We start from the raw sequence: 25903 nt of genomic DNA, 5'->3' as shown, positions 1-25903 counted from the left end.
CTGGAGCCTAAGGGAGCGGCAGTGGAAGACTACAACTCCCATCATGCTCCGGTGCAGCGACGCCTGCGCACTGAGCGCCGGTTGCCCATGCGGCCCTAGGGCTGGGAGCGCCGCGCCGCGCCGCGCCGCGCTCCGCTGCGGGGGAGGCCATGGCGGAACCTTCCCAGGCCTCAACCCCGGCCCCGGCCACGCAGCCCCGTCCCCTTCAGTCTCCAGCCCCTGCCCCAACTCCGACTCCTGCCCCCAGCCCAGCTTCAGCCCCGACTCCGGCTCCCACTCCGGCACCAGCCCCCGCCCCAGCAGCAGCGCCAGCCGGCAGCACAGGGACTGGGGGTCCCGGGGTAGGAAGTGGGGGGACCGGGAGCGGAGGGGATCCGGCTCGACCTGGTCTGAGCCAGCAGCAGCGCGCCAGCCAGAGGAAGGCGCAAGTCCGGGGGCTGCCGCGCGCCAAGAAGCTTGAGAAGCTAGGGGTCTTCTCGGCTTGCAAGGTGGGGGCGGGGCCTGGGGTGAGAAGGGGGCGGGGCTTGGGGCATTCCGGGGCTCGGGTGGGAATGGGGGCAAATCTGTGGCTGGGGATCGGCTCCCCGTCCCCAGTTACAGGACTATTGACTGAGTCTTCTGCTGCCAGGCCAATGAAACCTGCAAGTGTAATGGCTGGAAAAACCCCAAGCCCCCCACTGCACCCCGCATGGACCTGCAGCAGCCAGCTGCCAACCTGAGCGAGCTGTGCCGCAGCTGTGAGCACCCCTTGGGTAAGGCAGGTAGTGCCCTTGGAGCTGGGGCGGGGGCAGGTGCTGGATCCTGCTTGGACAGGATGATTTAGGTGCCACAGAGCTTTATCTGTGGAGCCAAAAATGTCTTCTTAAGGAGGGATTGGGTTGGGAGCATGTATTCTCCCAAGGGAAGAAATAGGAAATTTGCCAGCCCAGAAGAGACAGGGTCCACCCAAGGGCTCACGTAGGAGCAGTCTCATTGCTGGTCACACTGGTTGGAGGGACTGAGGCTGTAAATTGGCTGGTGATGAAGAGGGGCAGGGAGCTCTGGTGACGTTTCCATTCTTTCCAACCTTACCACCTATCCTTCTTACAGCTGACCACGTGTCCCACCTGGAGAATGTGTCAGAGGATGAGATTAACAGGCTGCTGGGTATGGTGGTGGACGTGGAGAATCTGTTTATGTCTGTTCACAAAGAGGAGGATACAGACACTAAGCAGGTCTATTTCTACCTCTTCAAGGTGAGTTTCTTCCAAGTGAGTGTGAGTGAGCAAAGGAGGTGCGGCTGGGGAGTCTGCAGCTCCAGGCTCCACTGACCTCTGCTCCTCCCCCTTCCTCTTCCTCCAGCTCCTGCGGAAATGCATCCTGCAGATGACCCGGCCGGTGGTGGAGGGCTCCCTGGGCAGTCCCCCATTTGAGAAGCCTAATATTGAGCAGGTGGGATGAGGAAGGTGGTAAGAGAATTGGGGGCATGTTGGAGGAGTGAGGAGCCTGTGTTCCCCATCTTCCTCAAGCTGAGAACAGGGCACAGGTTCAGAGAAGGGAGGATGTTTTGGGCTCAAGATGGGCGTGGGGGTGGGAAGGGGGCAGGGTTTTTCTTCACAGAGAGCCACAGAGTGAGAAGAGAGCTTTAGCCTGCCCTCAGGAAGCACCAGATTTTGGATTAAGAAACCCCTGCTGGCTGCTCACATCTCCTTCCTGGTCTTGCTCCCTGCCCACTTCTCAGGGTGTGCTGAACTTTGTGCAGTACAAGTTTAGTCACCTGGCTCCTCGGGAGCGGCAGACGATGTTTGAGCTCTCCAAGATGTTCCTGCTCTGCCTTAACTACTGGAAGCTTGAGACGCCTGCCCAATTTCGGCAGCGGTCTCAGGCCGAGGATGTGGCTACCTACAAGGTCAATTATACCAGGTAGGCCTAGCCAGGGCCAGCAGGGTGGGGGAGGCTTGGAGGCCCAGCCTGGGTCCAGCGTGTCCGTTCTCACCTCCCACCTCCCCACTGCCCGCAGATGGCTTTGCTACTGCCACGTGCCCCAGAGCTGTGACAGCCTCCCCCGCTATGAGACCACTCACATCTTTGGGCGAAGCCTTCTCCGCTCCATCTTCACAGTGACCCGGCGGCAGTTGCTGGAGAAATTCCGGGTGGAGAAGGACAAGCTGGTGCCTGAGAAGAGGACCCTGATCCTCACCCACTTCCCAAAGTAAGGCTCGTTCTGGCCGATCAGGATTTTCCCCCAAGTTCATATCCTCCCTGTTGTCCCCTTTTTTCCAGAAAGGCTTCCTGGAATGGTCCCTCCTTCCCCTCCATGAGCCTTCTGGGATCTGGGTGTCTACCTGGCAGACTTGTCTGGGGCCCAGATGCAACTTGCTGGCATTTGCCTTTGCGTGTACTAGTCTGGGGATGGCAGGTACATGGCCCAAGTGCTAACATTACCCCTGCCCGTGCCCCTGCTAGATGTGACTAACTGTTTCCCACGGGGCCTGGACACGGCCTCAGAATCCTTCCCAGCACAGCGTGCCAAGAAACCAGAGCTCACGCTTGAGGTGAAACCCATTTCCAGTCCTACTATAGTCCTTTCTGTAAGATTTCCCTCCCTTCTGCTACACCTTTCTCTCGTTTTAAACCTGGCTCATAGCTTCCCAGTTTAACAAGCTTCCACTGACTAATGCAGGCCTTTCAGGGCCCCTTCTGCCACCAGCTGGGAATATGAGGTGGCAGGAGGGGATACTGAGGCCCAGGGTGAATTGTGCCCTTGGCCCCATAGTTCAGGATGGCACCAGCTCAGACCCTGTCCCCATGTGCTGCACACCATGGCAAACTGGGCCTCTGATCTCTGTCCTGGACTGCCCTGTTCTGCCTTTGACTAGGGGCTCCCAAGAGGCCGGGGACTGCGTCTCCCCCTAGTCTGAAGCCTGCCTCTGTTCTTTGGCTCCCAGTTCCCTGACAGCAGGGTGTCTTTGACCTGCCTCCAGTTCTTCTAGTGTCTGGCCCAGGCTGCTGCCTTGGTTGGAGGACAGAGTTGCAAGACAGCCTGTACCCTCCCCACAGATTCCTGTCCATGCTGGAGGAGGAGATCTATGGGGCAAACTCTCCAATCTGGGAGTCCAGCTTCACCATGCCGCCCTCAGAGGGGACCCAGCTGGTGCCCAGGCCGGGTATGTGCCCCAGCAGGCTCTTCAGGCTCTCAGCTTGGCCTCCGTGGGGACGTGCAGGAGGGTGTGTCTGGGGGTTTCCTTTTTGGGACCACCACCACCTGTGACCCCCCCCCCATCCCCTGATTTCGCTCCCTCTCAGCTACGGTCAGTGCGGCAGTCGTTCCCAATGCCCCCATCTTCAGCCCCACCATGGGTGGGGGTAGCAACAGCTCCTTGAGCCTGGATTCTGGAGGGGCCGAGCCCATGCCAGGTGGGTACTTGACCCCTTACCTCTGACTCTCATTCAGCCCTCCCCTAACCTCTTTTGCTGTCCACCGGAGAGCCTGCCAACCTTCTCAGCAGGTGAGAAGAGGAAGCTCCCAGAGAACCTGACCCTGGAGGATGCCAAGCGGCTCCGCGTAATGGGCGACATCCCTATGGAGCTGGTCAACGAGGTTATGCTCACCATCACTGACCCTGCCGCCATGCTGGGGCCTGAGGTGGGGCAGCCCGGCTCGCGGAACCGTGTGGGGAGGGGGCCTCGCCAGCCTGAGGCCCCAGCTCACCACCTTTCCTCTGGTGCCCAGACGAGCCTGCTGTCGGCCAACGCAGCCCGGGACGAGACTGCCCGCCTGGAGGAACGCCGCGGCATCATCGAGTTCCATGTCATCGGCAACTCGCTGACACCCAAGGCCAACCGGCGCGTGTTGCTCTGGCTTGTGGGGCTGCAGAACGTGTTCTCCCACCAGCTGCCGCGCATGCCCAAGGAGTACATCGCCCGCCTCGTCTTTGACCCGTGCGTCCCCAGAAGAGCCCCAACCCCGGGGCGCCACACCTGTCCTCTGCCCCCACCCCCGCAATCTGTGGGAATGCTTGCTCCTCCGCTCCCAGCACTAAATACAGCCCGGGCCTCCAAGACTGTAGGGCCCTGGGCAGCATCTGGGGAACAGGTAGGGGCAGTGACCTGTCCCCTCTCCCCTTAGGAAGCACAAGACTCTGGCCTTGATCAAGGATGGGCGGGTCATCGGTGGGATCTGCTTCCGCATGTTTCCCACTCAGGGCTTCACGGAGATTGTCTTCTGCGCCGTCACCTCAAACGAGCAGGTCAAGGTGAGTGCGTGTTCCTGACCCCAGTCCCATCCCACCACCTGCTCCGGAATTTGTTCTGGGTCCCAGCCGCTGTCTCCAGCTCTTCTTTCAGTGGCCAGGCAGTTCCTCGCAGCCCCACAAGGTGGCAGTCGTCCTTTGGTAACTGCATTAAGGAAACACTTGTTGACAAATAGAGTTCCAAAATCAGTACCACCCTTATTTTATTTTTTAAGATTCATTTATTTATTTTAGAGAGAAAGCGAGAGAGAGCGCGCAAGCACACAAGCAGGGGGAGGGGCAGAGGGAGAGGGAGAGAATCTCAAGCAGACTCCCTGCTGAGCATAGAGCCCGATGCAGGGCTTGATCTCACGACCCTGAGATCATGACCTGAGCCAAAATCAAGAGTTGGCCACTTAACCGACTGAGCCACCCAGGCGCCCCAGCTTTTTATTTTTTTAAAAAAGATTTTATTGATTTATTTTAGAGAGAGCATGCGAGCATGAGCAGGGGTTGGGGGGGAAGGAAGGAGCAGAGGGAGAGGGACAGGCAGACTCCCAGCTGAGCACAGAGCCCGACTTGGGGCTCGATCTCACGACCTGAGCCAAAATCAAGCGTTGGCCACTTAACCGACTGAGCCACCCAGGCACCGCTACCGATAACGCTTTTGCTTAATTTACTATTTTTTTCAATAACGCTTTTAAATGGACCTGAATTTCCTTCATCACAAGAACATTCACATACACTGGGGAGTTAATGATCTTGACGCCAGCCTTGTGCTGGGTGATAGTCCTGGGTTCCGTCCTTGAATGGGCACAACAGACAGTGACCCACAGCTGGTAGGGTCCCTGGTTCTCCTGGTTTATGTAAGCCAGATTTGCATGGTGCCCCTAGGTCTTGACGTGTGTGGGAGATGCTTGCTCTTCAGCGTTCAGATTTGAAATGAGTAGGGCCCTTGTGATTCTTCTTTCCTTTTCCCCCTAACTCTGAGGCCCAGGAACTGGGAACCAAGTGACATGTGGATGGCAACTTCCTGGTTGGGATTTCAGTCCTGGCCTTACCGTGGCTGGCTGGCTGACCTTGGACACATTTCCTAACATAGTTGAGTTTCAGATTTTGTTTTTTGGGTTTTTTTTTTTTTTTTTTTCATAAAATGGTGATAAAAATACTTTATCTCGTGGATTAATTTGAGAGGTGGTCTGTAAAGTACCAGGCACCACACCTGGTCGAGAGTAAGCGCTTAGAAACCCAGTGTCCTTCACTTTCTTCCTACAGACGCCCCTTCCTCTGCCAGTTGCCTTTCGTTCTCCCTGTCCCGGGTCCCTGGGCTGTCCTGTTCTCCTATCCAGTCTGCTCTCTCCGCTCCGGGCCCCCCTGCTAAGCCCTGCTCCCTTCCCCCGCAGGGCTATGGGACTCACCTGATGAACCACCTGAAGGAGTATCACATCAAACACAACATTCTTTACTTCCTCACCTACGCCGACGAGTATGCCATTGGCTACTTCAAAAAGCAGGTGACCCTCGCCTCCGCCCACACTTGCCTGCTGCCTGGGGTTAGGGATCATTCTAGCCCGCTGGTGTGGATGGGATAGGGTGGGATGCTCCCTGCTCCATCCGGCACCTGCAGCTACGGCACCTATGGGGAAGTCTTCCAAGTCTTCTGCGCCCGTCTGCCTGCCTCCTGCTGCCGCCCCAGTGAGGAGGAGGGGCCTGCAGGGCAGCAGCTCAGGCTGGAAGAACTGGGAGGCTCCAGATGGGGGAGGGGGTGGGCGCGGCTGACCTGGAACCTTTCTGGGGACAGATTAATTGAGCCCACACACACCGCAGAAGGTGACCCAGGAACAAGGGAGAAGGGGACATGGCCTGCACAGCCCCTCAGGGGGCTTCTGGGCGAGGGGTCATTCAAGTTGGGAGGGCCTTGCTGATGGATCGGGTCATAACTGTCCACTCCCTAGGGCTTCTCCAAGGACATCAAAGTGCCCAAGAGCCGCTACCTGGGCTACATTAAGGACTATGAGGGTGCAACATTGATGGAGTGTGAGCTGAATCCCCGGATCCCCTACACGGAGCTGTCCCACATCATCAAAAAGCAGAAGGAGGTGTGTGTGTGTGCACGCACTCAGTCCTGGGGCTTTTCATATGCATGTGGGGGTGAGCACACGTGTGTGGATGTGTACCACACGTATGTGCACACGTGAGATGGGCGTGGGCCGGGATCTTGGTTCTTGCTTTGCCTCTCAGGAAAGTTAGGAGGTCAGGGACAGGGCCTGTGACTGTGGCCCTGGGAGGGTTGCTGCTGGGGCTGGAATTGGCCCCTCAGACCCTGCCTTCCCTCAGATCATCAAGAAGCTGATTGAGCGCAAGCAGGCCCAGATCCGAAAGGTCTACCCTGGGCTCAGCTGCTTCAAGGAGGGTGTGAGGCAGATCCCCGTGGAGAGTGTCCCCGGCATTCGTGAGCAGGGGTCTTGGTGGGGGGGGGGGGTACCCTGTTTGGGTTGTGTTCTCAAATTCTTAGGGATACTCTCCCCACTCCCCACTTTGCAGGAGAGACGGGCTGGAAGCCACTGGGGAAGGAGAAGGGGTGAGTGTTGTATGGAGGGGGAGGGTTTTGGGGGAGGCAGAAGGACCAAGGGCCTCAGGCGTGGCGTCTCTCGCCCCAGGAAGGAGCTGAAGGATCCGGACCAGCTCTACACAACCCTCAAAAACTTGCTGGCCCAGATCAAGGTGGGGAGACGAGGTTCCCTCCTGGGGGTACCTGCACCAGTGGCTATGACCCCTTCTGGGGTGGGTGGTGCTCACAGGCTGGGCTGGGGGCACAGTGGGCCCGGCTCCAGCTCAGCGTTTCCTCTGCAGTCACACCCCAGTGCCTGGCCCTTCATGGAGCCTGTGAAGAAGTCCGAGGCCCCTGACTACTACGAGGTCATCCGCTTCCCTATTGGTGAGGATGCTCCATTCTGACCTCTTCCTTCCACTTCTGCCCCCAAATCTACTCCTGCCTTCCCTGGGTCCCACGGCCCGCTGTCCGGCAGACAGCCCTGCTCTCCTCAGCCTCCTGAAAGCGTGTCCTTACTTCCTGCTGCCCCAGACCTGAAGACCATGACAGAGCGACTGCGTAGCCGCTACTACGTCACCCGCAAGCTCTTCGTGGCCGACCTGCAGCGGGTCATCGCCAACTGCCGCGAGTACAACCCGCCGGACAGCGAGTACTGCCGCTGCGCCAGTGCCCTGGAGAAGTTCTTCTACTTCAAGCTCAAGGAGGGGGGGCTCATCGACAAGTAGTGTCTGGCTTTGGACCGCAGCCCCGACCTGGAATGTCTCCACTTCGGGTTTTGATCCGATTGCGAGGGGGGGCCCTGGCGCCCAGGTGCCTCTCAGCTTGAGACACTCCAGCCCCTGGGCCCTGCAGCCCTTTCTGGATCCGCGGGCGCCCCCACACCTGCAGACAGAGCTTTCGTTGTATCTGACCTTGGGGAGGGGTCTCCTGGATCTGGGGTTCAGCCCCTCTAAAGTGGCTGGTGGCTAGAGGATAAGCCCTGCCCAGCCCCGATGGCCCCCAGCCGTGTCCCCACAGAGCCGTGGAGTCCAGCCCACTGTTTCCTCAAGGGTCGGGACTGCCCATTTTAGCTTGAGGGAGGGGGCTTCAGTGTTTGGAAGTTCAACTGGGACTGGAGGGGCCATGCCTCACCCCTCACCCTGCACTCTTCTGTCTGTCCCCCAGGGGTGGGGGGGCCTGGGGACCATTTCCTGGCATTAATCCCTCAGAGGGAACAATAAAGCTCTTTTTTTTTTTTCTCTGTGTGATTGTTTCTTTAGTAGGGTCCTCAACTTTAGCAGGTTGACCCGTTCCTGCCTGGACCTCCTGCAGAACTGGAGTCTATTAAAACCCAGATGGATGGGGCACCTGGCTGGCTCATGATCCCAGGGTCCTGGGATCAAGCCCCACATCGGGCTCCCTGCTCAGCGGAGAGCCTGCTTCTCCTTCTCCCACTCCCCCTGCTTGTGCTCTCTCGCTCTCTCTCAAATAAAATCTTTGAAAAAAAAAAAAAAAACTCAGATGGTGCCGGGGCCACCCTCCCCAGCCAGCTTCCTGCCTAGTCCCGTGCTCCTGGGGTGATGGCACATGCACTGCTGCAGCCCCCATTTCTCCCCACTCCTGGCTGCTCCTGGTCCAGGTGTGGGGGCTGCAGGGGTCCCAGTCTCCACCTGGCCGCTTTGCCCTGCATGGACATGGTTACAGCTGGTTCAAAGGGAGTGGAGGCGGGGCGGGGTGGTGGAGACTCGGCTCTTGGGGGAGGGGCCGGGGAGGGGCCGGCAGGACCCAGGAGGAGTGAAAGGGTGCTTTCCAGCAGCTTTTCTGGGGGAGGAGGACAGAGCTGAGAAGGGGAAGAAGGGGAAAGGAGATTGCTAAGGTTGAGCTCTGCCCAAGTTGACTCCTCCCTCAGTTTCGGTTTCTGTTTTCAATTTCTGCACAGCCCAGTGGCACCCGGCTCGGAGCTAAGCTAAGCGGGCCACCCTGGGCACCTCAGCACCTCGGCAGGTGTTGCAGTTAAGAACCAACAGGGCAAAAGTCAGGTGTAGTTTGTATTACTCCCGCCTGTCTTGGCCAGATCAGGTTCCTGGTAGATCCTTTCTGTGCCCTGCCCCACCTCCCTCAAGCCGGATGAGGAGATCTCTGCACAAGACTGGGCTTGCCAGGAATGGGGAGGGGGCCGGGCTTGGGAGAGGGCCAGGTGGGCCAGGGGTCTGACTCTCCTTCCATTCTCAGAATGGAGTTGCGACCCTACCAGTGGGAGGTGATCATGCCTGCCCTGGAGGGCAAGAATATCATCATGTGGCTGCCCACGGGGGCTGGGAAGACCCGGGCGGCTGCTTATGTGGCCAAGAGGCATCTAGAGACTGTGGATGGAGCCAAGGTGGTTGTACTGGTCAACCGGGTGAGTAGCCCGCACTCCTCTCGCTGGGGTCTCAGCTCCTCAGGTGTCTCCCAAGACCCTCCGGAACTTGGGGGCTGCTGCGGTCATCTCTAAGCTCACCTGCCTTTCCTCCCATTCCTGCCCCCAGCCAAGTCCTGGGGGGGTCAGCTTGCCTCCTCCCCATCCCCCTTACCCCCAGCCCAGCTTCATCTCCCCACCTCATTCTCCATCCGCAGGTGCACCTGGTGAGCCAGCATTGTGAGGAGTTCAGCCGCATGCTGGACAAACGCTGGGCCATTATAACCCTGAGTGGGGACATGGGGCCACGAGCTGGCTTTGGCCACCTGGCCCGGAGCCATGACCTGATCATCTGCACAGCGGAGCTGCTACAGATGGCGCTGACCAGCCCTGAGGAGGAGGAGCACGTGGAGCTCAATGGTGAGGGCAGAGAGTGTGCACCTGAGCACCCTACCTGCCACCCCCGGGGCACCTCTTCTGGTAAAGCTGTTGGGACATTTTGTGGCAGTGAAGGGTTCCCCATTCACCAAACCCTGGCATACGGTCTCACAGAAGGTGCGGGATCTTGGGCAAGTCCCCCCAGCCACCACCGCTGAGCCTCAGTTGACTAATCTGTAAAATGGAGGTAGGTCACCCCTGCCTAGGCTGCTCTCAGGAGCCTGGCTGCAAGTTTTAAAAGGAGGAGGGAGTGAGACAACCTGTGGGGGCTACATGCATAAAAGCTCATGGGGGAGGAAGGGCTTTGCAGATGTCGGTCACAGCCTTGCCCCATGTGTCCCCAGCCTTCTCCCTGCTTGTGGTGGATGAGTGTCACCACACGCACAAAGACACTGTCTACAACATCATCCTGAGCCGGTACCTAGAGCATAAACTCCAGAGGACACAGCCCCTGCCCCAGGTGCTGGGTCTCACAGCCTCCCCAGGCACTGGTGGGGCCTCCACGCTTAATGGGGCCATCGACCACGTCCTGCAGGTCAGCTGGGCCCCTGTGACCCCACCGCTGCCCCCACCAGCGCACCCCCCCCCAGCCTGCCCCTGGCCCAGCAGCCCTCCCCAGGCTCTCCCAGGCTCTTAACTCCAGCCTCCAGTGGCTTCTCACTGAACTTAGGTTAGACCCCACCCTCTATAGGGTGGCTTAACAAAGTTCCATGGGACCCAGCCCTGCCTACCTCTCCAACCTCATTTCCCCCACACCTCACTCCTACTTTGCCAGCCTTCTCTCTGGATCTTGAGCATATAGGATCCTTCTCAGGACCTTTGTGCTCCTCGTTCCTTTTGCCATGAATGCCCTTCCCCCCTGCACCTGACCTGTCTGGCTCCTTCCTGTCATTCAGGGAACAGCTTGAATGTCACCTCCTCAGTCTTCCCTGGTCACCCCCACAGCATGTCATGTCATCCAATTTTATTGTCTTCAGAGCTCATTAATACTGCCTGAAACCCTCCCATTCTGTTATTCTTTACTGGTTCATCATCTCTCTCCCCAACTCCAAAATAAGACTCTGGATCCCCACTACCTACCACAGCACTGGGCACAGAGAGGGCGAGCAATAAATATTTGTTGAGTAAATGAATCCCCACTTCCAGTGGCCCCGCTCAGTGGCAGCTGGGATCTATCCTGTCTCAGAGCTCTGCCTATTGTCCTCAGAGGACTCTCCCCCATTCGAGTGAACCCTTTTCTCTTGCCCCAGCTCTGTGCCAACCTGGACACGTGGCGCATCATGTCACCACAGACCTACCGCGCCAAGCTGCAGGAGCACAGCCCTCAGCCCTGCAAACAATACAACCTCTGCGGCAGGCGCAGCCAGGTGAGTGGAAGGCGGGATGGGGGGGTGGTGGAGGTGGGGTCTGATGTGAAGTTGGGGCACCTGGCGTTGAGCCCTGACTCCACCCCCACGAGCTCTGTGACTTCCGGTTACTTATTTCTTTGAGTCTCGATTTCTCCGTTCTGTGAAATGGGGAAGATGCAGTCCGTGCCCACAGCCAGCTGTTTGGTTCGACTCCGAGGCCTCCGTGGGCATCTGTAGAAACCCCGTGGAGTGCTTTGCAAACCACACACATCGGGCCCTTTGTGCTGAGGTTCTCCTGCGGCGCAGATTCTGTCTGGCGTCTGCTATGGCAGGGCTGCACAAGGACTTAGACATGGCTGTGCTCAGGCCAAAGGTCAAGGGCGCGGAGGAGGTGGAGGCAGAGCGGGAGCCGGGGGCAGGCACCTGACCCCAGCCTCCAGCGGGGACTCCTTCACATCCCAGCGGGCTTCTCTCTGGAGCTCCTCTTCTCAAACACCGACGTGGCAGCAGGAGCCCTGTGGCTTCAAGCAGAGATCAGCGTCCCCACTGGGTGCTCACTGCCCCCCACCCCCATGTGTATGGGAATCCCTTCACGCCCTCTTCCCATCCAGGACCCGTTTGGGGACACACTAAAGAAGCTCATGCACCGAATCCACAACCGCCTGGAGATGCCCGAGTTGAGCCAGGACTATGGGACGCAGAATTACGAGCAGCAGGTGGTGGAGCTGAGCCAGGCTGGTGAGAGGGGCCGTCCGCGCGGGGCGGGGAAAGGCGAGGAGGCCGGGACCTGCCAGGGTGAAGCCTTTTGGGGCGGAGCTCGGCCTCTCGGGGGGCGGAGTCTAGGCGAGAGAAGGCCTGGAGGGGCGTGGCCGCTCAGACCCTGCGTGCCCCCCTCCCTCCTGCGCGTCCGCAGCGGCCGAGGCCGGCCTCCAGCAGCGCCGGGTGTACGCTCTTCACCTGCGGCGCTACAACGATGCGCTGCTCATCCACGACACGGTCCGTCCTGTGGACGCCCTGGACTCGCTGCGGGATTTCTACGACAGGGAGCGCGCCACGAAGACCCAGGTCCTGCAGGCCGAGCGCTGGCTGCTGGCGCTGTTCGATGGTGAGGCTCGCGGGAACTGGACTAGACCAGGGCACCGGCGCCAACGCAAGGGGCCAACGAGGGTACTGGGACCCTGTATTTCCAACCGAGGGTTAAGACCGTGGATACGGGCGCCTGGGTGGCTCAGTTGGTTAAGCGACTGCCTTCGGCTCAGGTCATGATCCTGGAGTCCCGGGATCGAGTCTCGCATCGGGCTCCCTGCTGAGCGGGGAGTCTGCTTCTCCCTCTGACCCTCCCCCCTCTCATGCTGTCTCTCTCTCATTCTCTCTCTTAAATAAATATTAAAAAAAAAAAAGACCGTGGCTAGGACAAAAGATGTATGCCCTCATTTGTGAAGGGTTGTATAGACATGAAAACTAATTCATTTAGTTGGGGGACTGTCCCTTGAAAGTCTGGGGTGCGTGGTACCTTTAAGCTGGGAAAGGGAGGTGGTCAGAGAGTGACATTCAAGGCTAGAGGCCTCAGCAAGCCTGAGGGGCGGGGCAAGGATCTTTCTGAAGGGACCTGAGGTCGAGTTAATCCTGGGTAGCAGATGTCAGAGGTATGTCTGCTAAGAAATCTATACTGTGGGCGCCTGGTGTCAGGCTGGCTGGGTGGGCAGAGCGTGTCCTTGAATGTTGTCTTGGTGCCGTTCAGGGGGAATTGGGAGCAGATCCCCTCATGCTCCCTCTACACCCCCGCCCCCCGCAATTCTGTCCTGGTGGACCATACCCTCTCCCATGCATGCCTTGCCCACATCCAGGCCTGAATCCCGTGCCTCCGTTTTGGGCTTTTCTGGCAGATTACAAGAATGAGCTGGCCCACCTGGCAACATGCAGCCTGGAGAACCCCAAACTGGAGATGCTAGAACAGATCCTGCGGGAGCAGTTTGGGAGCAGCGACAGCCCCCGGGGCATCATCTTCACCCAGACCCGCCAGAGCGCTCACTTTCTCCTGCTCTGGCTCCGGCAGCAGCCGGGCCTGCAGACCGTGGACATGAGGGCTGACCTGCTGATCGGTGCAGGGAACAGTAACCAGAACACCCATATGACCCAGGTGTGGGCTTTGAGGAAAGGAGCTGGGACTGGGGGAGTTCTTAGGGGGGGAAGGGGTGGGGATAGAGTCTTCATAGAGCTAGGGGGGACTGATTCCCCCAGGCCGAGGGCAGAGAACTGGGGGAGAGAGGTGGACACCGAGATCCCCAGTACTGGAGGTTTTCCTAGTCTGGGGTCCCTGGGGACAGAGAGGCTGAAGCTTGGGGGATCTGCAGGGAAGGAGGTAAGTGATGGACAGAGGATCAGAGGCTTGGGGTCCCTTGCTGGAGAAGAATAGGTCCTGAGACCTCCTAGCGTAGACAGGTGGGGGCCCTAAAGAGTCTGTAGGGGAGACGGGGGTTAGGTGGTCGGTCCACTGGCAAGACGGGCAAGGTCCTGGGGGTAGCGGTGGAGACTCAGGCTCCCTAGGAAAAGGGGCCAAAGGGGCCAAACTCGTTGAACCGGGTGAGGCTGGTCTGGCAGGAGGGCAGGCAACCCACTTGGCATACCATCCTCTTTCTCTCTTCCCACCCCAGAGAGACCAGCAAGAAGTGATCCGGAAGTTCCGGGTTGGCACCCTGAACCTCCTGGTGGCCACAAGTGTGGCAGAAGAGGGACTGGACATCCCCCAGTGCAACGTGGTGGTGCGCTATGGGCTCCTGACCAACGAGATCTCCATGGTTCAGGTGTGTGAACCCTGTGTTGCCAACAGCCCTCAAAGATCCTTGTGGGACCCTAGGCCCACTCAGGCCCCTCACTATCTGCTTCCTCAGGCCAGGGGCCGCGCCCGGGCTGGTCAGAGTACGTACTCATTTGTGGCCACCCAAGGCAGCCGGGAGCTGCGGCGGGAGCTGACCAATGAGGTGCTGGAGACGCTGATGGAGCGGGCCGTGGCTGCCGTGCAGAAGATGGACCAGGCCGAGTACCAGGCCAAGGTCTGCGGGCAGCCTGCACGCCGTGGGGGCGGGGTGGGGGGGTGGGGGCGCTGAGGATGCTCTGCCTGGAAGGTCTCTGGCTGCGCGCGCGCACACACACACACACACACACACACACACACACACACACACACACACACACACACACACACACACACACACACACCCTGCTTCCCCTTTCTCTGGGGACTAACGTGGCCCACCTGGGGAGGTGTGAATGGAGGGGAGGTTAGAAGCCAAGGGTGGGGCTGCCTGGGAAGGCAGTGGCTCCTCACCAAATACTTTGTGTATCTGTGAGAGCTGCCTTACAATCCCTCCAGCACTGGGCAGGGGGAAACAAAGTCACGTGCACAGAATAAGCCCAGAACCAGGACTTAAATCCGTTTCCCCTGAGGCAGGGTCATCATCGTCCAGCTTCACCCAGGACAGTCCCTGTGTACCCCTGTCATCCCAGCATAATTATTAGTGATGCCCCATGTGCGATTCAAAGAAGCAGCTTTGCACAAAATCCTCCAAAGAGGAGGCAGAGACTCGGCCACAAAGCTCGCCCTGCTCCCAACATTGCCCCTGCTCCGTATTCTTTTTCTCCACAGAGCTGCTTCTTGAAGCTCCAGGGAGGGTTGAGGGAAGTCCTTTCTGGGTACTAATGATCTGAGGTCTTTGCAAGCCCTTAGATCCTGAGAGCATTCCAGGGGTCAGGCCTGTGGGGCCCCAGCTCTGCCCGGTGTCCCCTCTGACTCCAGATCCGGGACTTGCAGCGGGCAGCCGTGGTCAAGCGGGTGGCTCGGGCAGCCCAGCGGGAGAATCAGCGGCAGCAGTTCCTGGCTGAACAGGTGCAGCTCCTCTGTGTCAACTGCATGGTGGCCGTGGGCCACGGGAGCGACCTGCGGAAGGTGGAGGATGCCCACCATGTCAATGTGAACCCCAACTTCTCGTGAGACCAGGGGAAGGGGCTGGCAGGATGAGAGGGAGGGAGGGGTGTGATGGGGGACAGAGAACTCCTCCCATCCAGACCGTGCTCTGAGGGTTTGGGAGCCGAAATGGCATTTTGACAAGTACCGAGTCTGCATTTTCAAGAGGCTGGTGAGACAGGTTTTATCACCACCCCATTTTGCAGGTGAGCAAACAGAGGCTCAGAGAGGCGAAAGGACTTGTCCAGGCTCCCACAGCCACTGTGTGGTTGAGCAGGAGTTAGAGTTCAGGACACCAAATGCTGAGATGCCACGAACTGGGCTCTCCCCCTCCACCTGGTCCCACCTACTCTGAAGACAGAGGGGCTGCTTGTCCCTGAGCCATTCTCTCATCCTCTGTCCCCTAGAGGGTAACCTTCCCCCACCTTCCATCCATCCATCCACTCATTAAGTATTTATTCGGGAGCCACTCTATGCCAGGCCACGGGGCTAAGGATCTGCACACCAGGTTCTCTCATTTAAGGAGGCAGCATTTCAGCGGGGTCTTGCAGGACGGATCGGGCTGGAAGGTGGGATGAGTCCAGGCAGGGATGATGTGCCAGCGTGGCCTCTGGTTGGCTCGAGTGGGAAGGACTGTGAAGGAGGAGACTCCGAGGAAGACAGGCTGGCCTGGAAGCCCAGCCTCATCCCATAGGCAGTGAGGAGTCTTGGGTGGGTTTTGAGCAAGGGAACGTCAAGGTCAGATTTACATTTTTAGAAGATCACCCTGGCAGTTGGCAGAAGGATGGTGTGGGTTGGGAGTGAGGATGGAATGGGATGGAAGGGTGGAGCTGGGAGATCCGCTGAGGGACTGTGGGAACCATCTGGATGGGTGGTGCAGAGGCCTGAACGTGAGCAGAGGGCATGCAATGAGGCCGCACGGGCAGAGCTTATTGGAGGGCGGATCTCCTGGCTCTGGGAGGTCTCTGTGCCTCTTGGGCAGGCAGAAGAGCCCGAGGCCCAGGTAGAGGCCCAGCAAGCAGGAGGGTGCGAGCTTGGGGGTGATGGGGGGATCATGAGGACCGACTCCCATTCCCCTCCAGGATCTACTACACTGTCTCCCGAGGGGCTGTAGTCATTGACAGAGTCTTCAAGGACTGGAGGCCTGGGGGTACCATTCACTGCAGGAACTGTGGGGAGGTAAGTGTTGGGGCCATGACCCTTAACAACAGTCTTCAGAAGTTCCCAGTCTGAGAGAGGAGGCCCCGCCTTCTGCCATCAGGACACCCTCCCTGCGATGGGGGAAGCAGCTTCCGTCCCAGGAGCCCCCCAGTCAGAGGAGAGAGATCGAACCGCTATCTTTGGGAGCCCGTGGTGTGACTGGGGAGACAGCTCTGAGGTGGGAGACACAGGCCCTGCATTCACGGATCCCCCACCTTGAGGAGAGAAGCCCAGTCTGAGGACAGTGACCCCAACTCAGCCTTCTCTGTTCCATCCTCAGGCCTGGGGTCTGCAGATGATCTACAAGTCAGTGAAGCTGCCGGCGCTCAGAGTCCGCAGCATGCTTCTGGAGACACCCCGAGGGAGAGTCCAGGCCAAGAAGTGGTCCCGCGTGCCCTTCCCAGTGCCTGACTTCGACTATCTGCAGCACTGTGCCCAGAACCTGGCCGACCTCTCCCTCGACTGAGCACCTTGTCCCTGCAGTGCCCGCCTCAGGCTGCAGGGGGCAGGAGAATCCGCAGCCGCTGTCTTCCCCTGGGCAAAGCCTGCCTCCAAGCCCCTCCCTCCTGAGTCATCAGCTCGGGGGTGGGGGTGGAGGTGGGGGTGGGGGGGTGGCGTGCTGACCAGCCACAGCGGAACCTGGGGCGCCCAGGCTGGCTCAGACTCCCACACTGGGGAAGCAGCTCGGGGGCCACAGCTCGGCCCCAGGTCCCCCCTCACACCCACAGACACTCAAATGCACTAGATGGAGGGAGGGGTTGGGGAGATTGGGAGGGAAACTGGGGCAGGAGGCTGGCCACACTCAACTAGCAATCAACACAGTCTCCCTTGACCCCTTAACGTTCCTTCCCTTCTATTTGTTGAGGTTCCTCATAAATTGAAAATCAAGTAGTAGAAAATTGCTATAGAAAAGATGTGGTGGGGTGCCCAGGTGGCTCAGCTGGTTAAGCATCTGCCTTCTGCTCAGGTCATGATCCCGGTGTCCCGGGATCGAGTCCCGCATTGGGCTCCCTGCACGGCGGGGAGCCTGCTTCTCCCTCTCTTCCCCACTCATGCTCTCGCTATCTCTGTCTCTCTCTCTCTCAAATAAAATCTTAAAAAAAAAAATGGTATTTTAAAAATAGATTTGTTGAGGTATAATTGACATAAAATACACTGTACATATTTATAGTGTACAGTTTGATAAATTTTAACCTCCACAAAAAGATAATGAACATAGCCATCACCCTCAAAAGTTTCCTCGTTCCCAAGTTACCCCTCCCCTCCCCTGATCTGCTTCGTGGTATATTTTTAATGTTAAAGTTGTTTTGTTTTTTTAACCACCCCTCTTTGTGGCTCTCATGTAACCTTATTTAGAAAGAGCATCACAAGTCTAAATTTGAGAGCCATCCAGAATGTGAGGCCCCCCCCCGCCCCCTCCACCTCATTAGAGACTCCAACCCCAGCAGTACCCCCTCCACCTTCCCCTAGCCCCCAGGTCACCTCCCTGGACCTCCTGAGATCCAGGACTTGAGGGGTGGTGCTCAGGTAGGCATGGGAATGGGGGAAGTTGTAAAGGCCTAAATTTTCTGTTCTCATTTTAACGAGAAAGAGAGAGAAAGGCAAGATCTAGGTTGATTCTTCAGGGAAAGGGCTATTTCTGTAGTAAGAGGCCCAGCAGGCAGGAGTCACCTTCAAGAGGAAGGGATGGGGCTAGGGCAGAGATTTGAGAGCAGGATGGCTGTCCTTCCCGCCGTCTAACCGCCTTTCCTCCTGCTACATCCTTGGTCCTGCCTAAGGGGTAGACCAGGAAATGAAGCCCTCTCTTTTCCCCAGCACCTTCTTTCTCCAGTCTGTCTCTTGTCTGATGGAGGCTGAAATTCCAGTTCCAGTTTCTCTGGTCTCCGTCGCCCCAAAGGGTACCCCTCTCCCCCGGGCCTGTCTTCCTCCTAATCTCCGGTGTCCCTTGGCCTTGGTTCCAGAAGTCACCCTTCTCCCTGCTGTCACATCTCCGCCTCCTGGGGCCTGTCTTCTGCCCATCCATTCCCCACTTCGCCTTCAGTTATCTCCCCTGCCAGCAACGTGCCTTTTACAGGTCAATAAAATTAGCGACTGGGAGCAGAGGGAGGGGGGACAGGGACCCAGGGGTGCTAAGCTCAATGGCCTTGAATGCGGCTGGGCGCACGGAGTCTGGACGCCTGTCATTCCAGGGCTAAACGGTGACAGCTGAGGGGCTCGAGCTGGCGTCCGGGGCAGGGGGTAGTGTTGCAGAGAGAGATGGGTGGAGGATAAAGACGACCTGGCACCTAGTGGTCCCTTCAGTGGCCTGGACCCCTACACAGCTGACCCCTGGATGGGGGACCCTGACTTACAGGGGGTGACCTATCTCGCACCCACCTTGCCAGGCGGTGAGAGCTTTCTTGAGCTAGGATGGCCACGAGAAGTTCCTAGGCTTTCCTTTTCTGGGGAAGGGTCTTCATGTGGGCTAGGCTGCCCGAAGCAGGGGATTTCGTGGGGTTCTCAGAACGCAGGTCATCCTACCTTTTCAGCGCTCAGTAAGCCAGAGCTCCAGACCCTCCCTGGTGGCCCAGAAGCTCCCCTCGCTTTCTGCCCACCTGAATGAACCCGCCCACCCGGCCCGGCCGCGACTAAGGGAGGGGCTCGGCCGCGGCTCCCCCTCCCGGGCCCCGCCCCCTCCCGGGCCCCGCCCCCTCCCCCGGCCAGCCCCAAGCCGCCGCGCTCCGGAGCGCAGCGAGAGCAGGTGGCCGCGGCGGGCTCTGTCTCTGCCCTGCAGGTAAGTCAGCGACGCGGGCTGGTCCACGCTGAGGACCTCGAGGGCAGCGCGGGGAGAACAAGGCAGCCCCCTCCACCTCTCCTGCGCCCTGGTCTCAAAACTGGGGGACCCCAAGGGACAGTGAGGACAACCCTTTGGCTCTGCGCACGGACGCTGGGCATCTAGCGGGTGGAACTAAACTCTGGAGAAGTTTAGAGGCTCCCGGCTGGTTAGCCCTGATGCTGGGGTGGGCTCTGAGGGATGAGAAGGGACAGAGCCCGGCATTAGGCACGTAACTTTCTGGAGGAGAGCAGATTGGGGATAGTGACTGCAGGGCTCCCGGTGAGGACCCACTGACTGACTGGGGTGCCCCAGTCCTCATCCAGGTGCAGCATCCTCTCCCCACCCTTAGGGAGTTATGGGGGTGACCCAAACATCGTCTGTTCTATGGGTAAGAGTGCATAGCTGAGCTGGGACCTGGATTTTCCCAGGGCACCCGCATCATTTGTTACACCTGGGTACAGATACACATGGGTGAGCAGGAGGGAGCCGGAGATCATCCAGACGGTCTGGGGAGCCCAGAGAGCCTGGGGACTGCCTAGATCTTTTCTGTGTTCATGTCCCAGAGCCAGGTGGAAAAGGTGATTACCGAAGGGAGCCTTACTGCAGACAAGGGGTGCATTTGTACACTCCATGTTGGGGTTTGGGTTGTAGGAAAAGGGTCCTGCCTCCTAGTACCCAAGGAAGCCTTCCTGGAAGAGGAGGTCTGGGGCAGAGAGCATGTCATGCTCAGAGCCACAAGGGAGAGAGTCCGACTTTGGGCCTTGGTGCTGGTAGAGCAGAGGACCCCAGACTGCAGAAAAAAGGGAAGTCAGGATGGCTGCCCTCTGCATCCAGCCAGGACCCCACAGACCTTCTAGAGATCATCACAAGCCCAGGGACAGACAGAGATCCAATGGGCTTCCTGTGTATGTCTAGTTTCCCCATCCCGTTGTCTCCTTCCACCACACAAACTATCATTTTCAGAAAGTTCTTTCTCATATCTGACCTTCATCCCTTCTGCTTCTGTGCCCGCTTCTTGCTTCTGGGAGGCAGTGTGCTTTAGTGGAAAAAGCAGGGTCATTGTGGTCAGTTAGACTTGAGTTCTATCACCTGTACCTACTGTGTGACCTTGGGCAAGTTACTTAACCTCTTTGAATTTGCTTCCCCACCTGTAAAATGGGGATAATAATAGAACCCACTTCATAGGGTGGCTGCAAGGATTAAATGAGAATACGCACGGAGAGTGCTTAGCATAGTGCCTGGCGCCTGGTGAGAGCTCAACAAGTATAAGTGTCCCCTCGTGTGTAGGACAGCAAAGCCGATCTGCCGGGGGGGGGGGGGGGTGGTGGTGGTGGAAGTTTTTTTTAAACTTGGCCGGAGAGAGCAATGCCCTTCACCACCACCACCCCTCCAGCCCCTGCCCCCTGCTGGTCCCTGGATCTCAACTGGACCTGTCTGGGCTGTCCAGGGCTCCTCTCCTCCTTCTCTTTTAGTCGTCCGGGGTGAGGAGGGGGTCCCCAACATGGCAGGGGCCACTGGTAGCAGGAGCCCACTTGAGGCTATGCCTTAAGGGAACAGAGTGGCTTAGAGACCCAACTGAAAAAAAAAAATGCCCCGTTGTCATCACCTCCCTGCCCTCCCCACCTCCAGAAATGCACAAGTTGGGATCAGGCCGCACTAAATTTTTCCAGGAAGATAAATAATACAAGTGACTGAAAGTCCTGTTTGGGGATTGTCCAAGCTGCCGTCCAATGGAAAGACAGCTTCAGTCCCTGGCCTGAGCTCTGGAGGCTGCTGGGGAAGGCTGGCTCTAGTAATCACCCTTAAACCTGGGCAGGGGAGGGAGTGCCCGTGCCCCCCCTGGGTGATTTCAAGGGCTCCGCTCCCATCCTCCTCTGGCCATCCCTCTCCCTGTGGGCTGAGGGGTCAGCAAGGCCAAGGGGATGAGCCTGTACGTCCCCTTCAAGATCACATTCCCCAGACCTGTGACTCTGGAGGGCCCTGCCCAGATGGTCACCAGCTTGCTGCCATGCAAGCCTCCGCCCTGGGCCTGTTCTCAATGCAACTTATCCCACTAGCATGGGCACCCCTAAACCTGAGGGGCCCCTGGTGATGGCTAAGGGGCAGCTGTTTGCCAAGCATGAGGACAGCCAGGATGTGAGGTTGGGCATCCACACGCGTGCATCAGGGTCCCTTGCGGTGCAGGAAGGAGCTCTCCCCACACATCGTTGTTCTCCCGCAAAACTCCGCGGGGTCAGAGAAATCTGCATTGGAACCTGGTCTTCCAGGTTGTTATGAGAGTGTCCTTGTCAAGATGGGAGGTTAGAACACATTGTAATTAAGAGTGTGTTGGCTTGGTTTCTAACTTTTAAATATTTAGCCATGTAGAGGTGGGCCCCCACTTGTTCTCTTGCCCCAGGCCCCACAAATGTTAGGGGTGGGCCTGGCAGCACCCGTGACTGACACTGCTATTCGGTGAATTCCCTTCCTTCTCACTCGGTCTCCCAGTCAAGCAGCACCCCTGTAAAACCGGGCTTAGGACACGCCCCCCTGGACCAGGAAGGAGCTTCAAGGTGAAATGGAGACTGTCAGCTGTCACTAACAAGCAGTCCCCAATTGGGCTTGCTGACCTCATTCTCCACCCCAAAATTGGGACAGTTTTTTCAAATGTCCTGTGATGCTTAAGAGGGAATGGATGAGAGGGAGAGAGTCGCTTATCTCCTGAGCGTGGGGAGGGTGTGGGCACTCTCTGGGCCCCAGGAGCTCAGTGGAGCTGCTGCAGCAGGTGGGGAGGGCTGTGAGGCTGGGGGGAGGTCAGGGCCAGACCCCACCACCCCTCCTGCCGCCCTTCTCAGAGAGGGAGGTGCCCGCAGCCAGGAAGGGGGCGTGGGTCTGTAATGTGGGTCCTCCTGTAAGTTTGGATCTTGGACTTCGGCTGGAGAAGAGTGTGGGGGCCAGCTGGCCAGGCAGCGGGGGTCATCCCTGGCGGGAATGAACGGCACACTGGTCTCGCCTCCAGTTGAGTGCCCTGTGGCACCTGGACACGCCGTCTGTTCAGAGGAGAGAGATGCATGGCCTTTTTGGGGCCGACTCTGACACTCATCGACTCTGATTGGGCTCTTTGAGGACCAGACCCGCCACCTTGGCCTTGTTGGCGCCGTGGAGGACCTGATGGAGCTGGACGCAGGCACACTCACCCTTGGACCCTCTCGCATAGCCAGGCACGCTCGTCCCCCTGCATGAGCTCGCAGATGGCGCTGTCCGCGCTTGCACTCCCCTAAGCACGGCTCCGAGTGCAATGTCAGGGATGGGGCCCCTGCAGGCCCACGCTGACACATGCACCTGGGCCACCCACCTGCCTCCACCACAGCCACCATGTCACCCTCCCCGATCGGTGACTTTTCATTCACCTTGGGTGACCTGCCAGCTCCAGTGGCCAAGGGTTGGCTTCCTCGGGGGGTGGCTGGGGGCCAGACTCCTGTAGCGCTTCGGTGTTGGGGACAGAAGACAGCAGTGCCCTCCTGGGGCTCCCTGCAAACCCCACTGGACTCGACATTCAGCACCTCTGTCCCTCCCCCAGGTCTGTCAGGAGTGTCCCCAGGCCCTGAGTCTCTCGGTCAGTCTGTCCCTGCGTAGCTCTGTGAGCCTCTTTCTGCCTCTCAGCTTGTAAGTGCATCTGTCCCCGGGTCCCCTGCTCAGTCCTTCCCCCGTACCGATGCCTCTCATTTCCATCTGTCCCTCCTCTCTCCCCGTTTCTGGGTCCATCTCTTTTCAGTGTGTCTTTCTCTCTCTCTCTTTTTCTCTGTTTGGGTGTCTCTGTCCCCCTCCTTCTAAGTCCCTTTCTTTTCCTCCGTGTGTCTCTGCCCCTCTGTCTCTGTGTCACTCACACACACTTCCTCTCAGGCTCTCTCCTTGTCTCAGCTCTGTGTCTCCGATTGTGTGGCATCTCTGGAGTTCGTCGTTCTGTCTTTACCTCTCTCCCTCTAAGTCTGGGTGTGTCTGTCTGATCTCCGTGAGCTGTCCCAGAGGAGCAGGACAGCCAGATGTCCAGGTGTCTCTGGGTGTGTAGAAGGTGACGAAGCATGGGGTGGGGTGCTGTCCTCACTTCTGGGCCGCTCCACTGCCCGGTGTGGAGGAATATCAGGTTCTGAAGAGGAAGGATGTCAGTCCACCTCCCTCAGCTTCTCTGTGGAGAACTCCGGTACTTGGGGGCTTTGGCTCCAGACTTCTTCTTCAGCCACAAGGCCCAGGGTCATGGCTGGGGAGCAGGGCTGCGGGTTCCGAGCAACAAAGAAGAGAGCCCCTTGTCTGTCTGGTTGATCTGATTGACCCTGAGCCGAAGGCAGGGTGTTGGGGACTTGGAGTCTCCCTCAGAAGAGGCGCTGACCAGAGTGGGGCTGACTTGACACTTTTCCTCGAAGCAGCCAAGCTCAATGCACCCACCCCAGGCCCCAGCTTCCTGCTCCAAACCACCGGCGGCCTCCCCGCCCTGTTCCAAACACTTCTGCCAACTGGGGTGAGGGGCCTGCTCCGCCTCCCTGTCCTCTCCTCAGGCCCCCACCTCAGCGGGCCTCTCCTCACTGCCCTGGCCTCTCACACAGGAGCAGCTGTGTTGGCTGTTTGTTTTTTTGACTAAGGTTTCCTTGGGTGGGGAGAGGACCGAATCCACAGATAGTTCTCCCCAGTTCAGATGCCCCGGCAAGAGGCCAGACGGGGCCCGCCGCGCCCCATCCCCTCACTGCCCTCCCCCAGGCCCCGCCCGCCTCTTCTCCATCCTCCAGCCCCAGACTTTTCTCCCCTCCTGGTCTCGGTCCGTGACTCCTCCCAGGGGCAGGATGGGCAGGATGGGGAGGTATGAGCCACACCGCTCACCACCCCATCCCTCACTGAGGAGACGATATTGGGAACTGGAACCCTCCGGTTCTTCGGGGGGAGCTGCTGCAGCAGGTGGGGAGGGCTGTGAGGCTGTTCGGAGGAGAGAGACACACACAGGTGTGGTCTTTGGAAAGTGGGGGAAGTCTGCGCACCTGCCTAACCCCTCTGGCTGAGGCTTGAGTCAGGGCTAGCGTGAGACTCGAACAGAGAAATAATGCTGTAATGGGCTTACGGCCGCCAGGGATCTGTCCCAGAACCATCTCCCTGGGACCCTAAGGTCCATTCCTGGACTGTGGAGCCGTACTAGATACAGAACTGTCTCATCCTGCCCTGTGCGCACCTGAAGAGGTAATGAAATCCCCACCCAGGCAGGGTCTGGATTTGAAACCAGGCCCCCTCACCGGCTTGGGCCAGAGCTGCCCCTCGAGCAAAAAGAACCCACTTCCCTCCGCATCTCACCACCCCCTTCACGTTCCCTCTGTCCTCACTGGCCTGCAGTAGAGGCTCCTGGTCCCCACCCGCGTGTCCCCAGTTGGAAAGGGAGTGTAGGGGCAGGTAGCATTCTTGTGACCTCGTTCTGAGATCTGCTGTCCTAGTTAGCAGCTTCCTGAGGGGAGAGGGACATGAGAAGCTTTTAGACATGGTTTCAACCATCTGGGTGCTAATTGGGAATGCGACTGTCCCTAGGTTGAGGCTGGGACAGCTATTCCGGGGCTTCAGGAGGAGGTGTGGAGGTGGAGAGGCCAGAGGGGAGATCAGGAAGTTTCCCCAAATAGCCCAGCCCGCAGCCAAAAGTGAGAGCCGGGTGGTGGTGGGGGCAGCCCAGCCGGGGGCGCAGCTGGCCAGTTGGCAAAGGGACCCGGGCCTTGGGAAGCTGGGCAAGGGGCAGGGAAGAAGCAGGGCTGCCACTGTCTTCCCTTTCCTCCCCTGCTAATGGGCTCCTCTGGAACTTGGGTGTCATGAGTAAGGGGGGCAGGGGTGGGGATGGAGGTCACACTGATTTATTCATTCATCCCACAAATATTTATTGAGCCCCTACTATGTGTTACACTTGCTAGGCTTGCCCTGGGAATTCAAGGGGGGAATAAGACAGGGTGAAGAAGGAGCATGAGGAGGCAGGAAGGAAATCTACCTTAAGGAGGGCAGTGAGGGAAGGCAGCTCAGGGAGGTGGCATTTCTGTATCAGCCATGAGAAGGCGAGGTCGGGGCCGGGAGGAAAAGCGTGCTCCAGGCAGAGAGAATAGGGTTGGAGGATGCTCCGAGGTCAGGGGGACCTCGCTGTGCTTCAGGGAGAGAAGGAGCCCAGCGTGGCCGGAGTATCCTGAGCAGAGGAGGGAGGGGTACAAAAACATCGGAGGGGCACAGGATCTTTTGACCTGGACATTTGGACCCCCAGGATGCTTTGAAGGCAAACATTTTAAACCAAAACATACCAGCACTGAAGACTTTTTTAGAAAGTGGTTTCCAGTTTGAATTCTTTTCATCCAACTTAATTTCTTGATCAGATTTTTCCATTTTTTCCTATATGGTACAGCTAAACACATTTCCATTTTTTTAAATTCCATTTTAATTTTACTGGCATTATTTTCATTGGCATCAGTGCTGTATCAATGTTGCTGTCGAGATTTGATCCATCAATCAATTCGGCATCCATTGAAGGCACCTGATCTTAGTCTCAGCCATTGTGTGACTGACTCAGTAAACACATCTGATTTTGGAAGATTTAGATTTTAAAAAACATTCGTGGTCAAGGCGGGATTCTTCTGTCCATTTTCATCAATGAGGAGTTTTTCTGTATCTGGTTCTAGCCATCGTCAGTGTTAGCTCTACTGGTAACATCCTCAACTGGAGAGTTGTATTTCTTTCTTTCTTTTTTTTTTTAAAGATTTATTTATTTATTTTGAGAGGGTGAGAATGAGAGAGAGAGAGAGAGAGAGTACCTGAGGGTGGGGAGGGTCAGAGGGAGAAGCAGACTCCCTGCTGAGCTGGGAACCCGATGCGGGACTCGACCCCGGGACTCCAGGATCTTGACCTGAGCCGAAGGCAGTCGCTTAACCAACTGAGCCAGCCAGGCGCCCGGAGAGTTGTATTTCTATCTCAGTAAATCTGTGGGAGGAATCCAGGGGAAGGGTTGGAAGAGG

At 58.1% G+C, this 25903-nt stretch overlaps 2 protein-coding genes across 9 annotated transcripts; both read left to right on the top strand.

The window, feature by feature from the left end:
- The first annotated feature begins 93 nt into the window (after positions 1-93).
- KAT2A (lysine acetyltransferase 2A) lies at positions 94-8009 on the top strand. 2 transcript variants are annotated; one of them, XM_027568479.1, is made up of 18 exons: positions 94-488; positions 629-752; positions 1090-1235; positions 1342-1431; positions 1721-1902; positions 2000-2191; positions 3040-3146; positions 3286-3396; positions 3489-3625; positions 3713-3921; positions 4109-4235; positions 5615-5725; positions 6167-6310; positions 6549-6663; positions 6756-6792; positions 6872-6935; positions 7065-7149; positions 7297-8009. In XM_027568479.1, exons 1-18 carry the CDS (start codon positions 150-152, stop codon positions 7488-7490), a joined length of 2514 nt encoding a protein of 837 aa, XP_027424280.1. In that variant the 5' UTR covers positions 94-149; the 3' UTR covers positions 7491-8009. The 2 variants fall into 2 exon arrangements, with proteins under 2 accessions (XP_027424280.1, XP_027424279.1); XM_027568478.1 differs by having other exon boundaries at positions 3486-3625.
- Positions 8010-8322: 313 nt separating this feature from the next.
- On the top strand, positions 8323-17134 carry DHX58 (DExH-box helicase 58). Of its 7 annotated transcripts, none has more exons than XM_027624425.2 (13): positions 8323-8383; positions 8977-9145; positions 9361-9562; positions 9925-10115; positions 10831-10947; positions 11541-11667; positions 11843-12034; positions 12816-13069; positions 13584-13733; positions 13821-13982; positions 14726-14916; positions 15976-16072; positions 16374-17134. In XM_027624425.2, exons 1-13 carry the CDS (start codon positions 8325-8327, stop codon positions 16557-16559), a joined length of 2097 nt encoding a protein of 698 aa, XP_027480226.1. In that variant the 5' UTR covers positions 8323-8324; the 3' UTR covers positions 16560-17134. The 7 variants fall into 7 exon arrangements, 5 of the variants coding, with proteins under 5 accessions (XP_027480226.1, XP_027480229.1, XP_027480225.1 ...); XM_027624428.2 differs by lacking the exon at positions 8323-8383 and adding an exon at positions 8533-8620; XM_027624427.2 differs by lacking the exon at positions 8323-8383 and adding an exon at positions 8667-8778.
- The last annotated feature ends 8769 nt before the right edge of the window (positions 17135-25903 follow it).

The sequence above is a fragment of the Zalophus californianus genome, chromosome 16 (genome assembly GCF_009762305.2).
Source record: "Zalophus californianus isolate mZalCal1 chromosome 16, mZalCal1.pri.v2, whole genome shotgun sequence".
NCBI classification, from domain to species: domain Eukaryota; kingdom Metazoa; phylum Chordata; class Mammalia; order Carnivora; family Otariidae; genus Zalophus; species Zalophus californianus.
This window is presented reverse-complemented; position numbering and strand designations above follow the sequence as displayed.

Bases quoted from the DNA above. Each gene is read 5' to 3' on its own strand.
- KAT2A (XM_027568478.1), top strand. From the start codon at position 150: ATGGCGGAACCTTCCCAGGCCTCAACCCCGGCCCCGGCCACGCAGCCC. The intron at 1,236-1,341 runs GTGAGTTTCTTC...CTCTTCCTCCAG, and splicing joins TCTATTTCTACCTCTTCAAG to CTCCTGCGGAAATGCATCCT. The intron at 3,922-4,108 runs GTGCGTCCCCAG...CTCTCCCCTTAG, and splicing joins GCCCGCCTCGTCTTTGACCC to GAAGCACAAGACTCTGGCCT.
- DHX58 (XM_027624424.2), top strand. From the start codon at position 8,909: ATGGGGAGGGGGCCGGGCTTGGGAGAGGGCCAGGTGGGCCAGGGGTCT. The intron at 11,668-11,842 runs GTGAGAGGGGCC...GCGCGTCCGCAG, and splicing joins GGTGGAGCTGAGCCAGGCTG to CGGCCGAGGCCGGCCTCCAG. The intron at 14,917-15,975 runs GTGAGACCAGGG...ATTCCCCTCCAG, and splicing joins AATGTGAACCCCAACTTCTC to GATCTACTACACTGTCTCCC.